Below are 2787 nucleotides of genomic sequence, written 5' to 3'. Positions count from 1 at the left end.
TGTGCATAGGTAATACATCCAAAAATCTTCAAATGAGATACATATGACTTGTATCCAGTCCATGCTTCTTGAGGTGTAATTCCTTCTAGATTATTTATAGGAAATCTATTTAGCAAATACACCGCACAGTTTACAGCTTCGGCCCAAAATTCTTTAGGCACTACTTTCATTTTTAGCATATTTCGAACCATGTCAAAAATAGTTCGGTTCTTCCTTTCAACAACTCCATTTTGTTGAGGATAGTAAGGTACAATTAAAGGTCTCCATATACCATGATTTTTTGTAGAATTTTTCAAATTCTTTTAAGGTAAATTTACCACCATGATCTAACCGCATTGCCTTAATAGTATAGTCGGATTGATTTTCTACCAATCCTTTGAATTACTTGAACTTCTCAAAAGCATCATTTTTATTTATCAAAAGATAGACCTATGCTTTTCTACTGAAATAATCTATAAAGGTTAGAAAATATCGACGACCTCCAAAAGAGGTCGGAGTGATTGGCCCACATAGATCTGTATGAATGAGTTCAAGAGACTTCTTAACTCGATTGTGCGATTCATTCGGAAAACTTGCTCTAGGGTATTTGCCAAGAACACACCCTTCACAAATATCATCTTGAGCATTAATATGAGGAAGACTATTCATCATTCCTTTACTTGAGAGAAGCTTTAGAGCTCTAAAGTTCACATACCCGTACCTCATATGTCATAGCCATGTACTATTTTTTATGCATGCATTTAAACATTTTGCAGTAACATGCATAATATCAAGAAAAAATATCTTATTTTTAGACATAGAAATATGAGCAATAGGTTTACTTTGCATTCTCAAACAAAAACTACCATCATTTAGTTGCATATTAAAATATTTCTCAAGCAATTATCCAAGACTAATAATATTTATTTTCATGTCGGCACATAATAAACATTGGTGATGTACATGTGAGCTTCATCTTTAAGTTTGATGAGAATCTTACCAACGCCTCTTTCTTGGATTTTGGATGCGTCTTCAAAGGAGACTTGTCCATTCACCGTTTCATCCAACTCTACAAACATATCTTTATGCCTGCACATATGATTACTTGCCCCGGAGTCTAAATACCATAAATTATTGGTTGTGGAATCTCCATCCTTTCTTGCTAGCAAAACTACATCATTGTCATTGCCTTCTTTTGATGCATAATTAACATTCCCTTGCACATTGTTAGAGCGATATTCCGTTACATAATGTCCAAATTTGTTGCAAGTATAGCATCTTACATTTCTTTTGTCATACCTTTGGTCTCTACCTTAATTGTTGTCTTTATTTCTTCCTCAACTTCGAGCAGAGACCCTGCCACGGCCTCTACCTCGACCACGTTCACGGAAGTCACCATGACCATCGTCGTTTTCTTGCGAATCTTCGGTCTTTGACTCTTCTTTCCGGTCAATAATCGTGAGCTTGGTTTGTAGAGCTTGCTCCATAGGCTCTCTCCGTCTTCTTTGCATTCTTGCTTCATGAGCTTGTAGAGAGCTTAATAGTTCTTGCACCTTCATTTCTTTCATATCTTTTGATTCTTCTATGTCCGCAATTACATAGTCATACCTTGGCTCCAACAAGCGTAGAATTTTCTCTACGATGCGACTATCTTCAATGTCATCACCATTTCTTTTCAATTGGTTGACAATAACCAATACTCTTGTAAAGTAGTCTGATACATTTTCAGACTCTTTCATCTCCAATGATTCAAATTCCGCTCTCAAGATTTGAAGGTGAATATTTTTTGCTCTTTCATCACCTTTGTATGCTATTTGTAAGATCTCCCATGCCTTTTTGGAAGTTGTATCTTCGGCTACTTTCTCAAAAGTAGCTTCATCAAAAGTTTTATAGATAACGAAAAGAGCTTTCTTATCTTTTCTCTTTTGTTCCGCCATTGTCGTCCTTTGTGCCTCCGTTTGGTTGACTCCTTCTTGAGGTGCTTTATAGCCTCTTTCAACAATATCCCACAAGCCTTCACTCTCCAGTAAGACACTCATTTGAATACTCCAATTATCATACTTTAAATCAGCAAGACGAGGGATAGGAAGTATTGACATGACTATGATACTAGTTTGTTGGAAAAAGGAATTATGGGAGAAGAAATAAAAGGATTATGAAGAAAAAAATGTGGAAGAGGAGGAGAATCTCTACGTGGAAGAGGAGGAAAATAAAATAAAAAAACTCAACTTATTTCATTCATGGAAAAAGTACATATTTATAGACTTATTGGATAAGCATCAATCTCAGATAATCATGATTTTTTTTTTTATTATCTCCACGAAATTCTTATTCCTATCATGATTGCCACCTCATCCATTCTATCTCTATCTATCCATTGTCACCTCATTTATTCTATTTTATCTATAATTAAGTTTACTTTTCAACAGTACATAATCATCATATCAGATATGATCTTTTGCACACTCTTAGATCCCATTAGGGAGCATGCATTTTGATACACATATATATCATGGGAGAAGGAGAAGCGAGCATATACACACATCCTTCGACCTTTTGCTTGCCCTGCACTAGAGACTAGAGGAGCCAGACTCCTATAGGGATGGAGGATAGTTAGAGAGGAAGTTGGGACACATGCGAAATGGAGGCGCCTACAAGTGGTGACGTTTTGACATTGACGACAAAGTCTGGTTGATGCCTGATTCCCCGTGATTCTTACGAAAGATGAATATTCTACCATAGCACATTTGATGGTGGATGTATAGCAAGAGTGATGGTATACATGTGAATACTTATACATCATATCTT

At 36.0% G+C, this 2787-nt stretch overlaps 1 protein-coding gene across 1 annotated transcript; it reads right to left on the bottom strand.

The window, feature by feature from the left end:
• Positions 1 to 1316: 1316 nt before the first annotated feature.
• LOC121991511 lies at positions 1317 to 2078 on the bottom strand. The gene has a single exon (XM_042545504.1). The coding sequence runs from the start codon at positions 2076 to 2078 to the stop codon at positions 1317 to 1319; it is 762 nt and encodes a 253-aa protein (XP_042401438.1).
• Between the last annotated feature and the right edge of the window lie 709 nt (positions 2079 to 2787).

This window comes from Zingiber officinale, chromosome 6B (genome assembly GCF_018446385.1).
Source record: "Zingiber officinale cultivar Zhangliang chromosome 6B, Zo_v1.1, whole genome shotgun sequence".
Lineage (NCBI taxonomy): Eukaryota > Viridiplantae > Streptophyta > Magnoliopsida > Zingiberales > Zingiberaceae > Zingiber > Zingiber officinale.
Note: the sequence above shows the minus strand (reverse complement) of the source record. Positions and strands in the feature narration are given on the sequence as shown.

Excerpts from the sequence above, each read along its gene's own strand:
- LOC121991511 (XM_042545504.1), bottom strand. The coding sequence starts at position 2,078 with ATGTCAATACTTCCTATCCCTCGTCTTGCTGATTTAAAGTATGATAAT.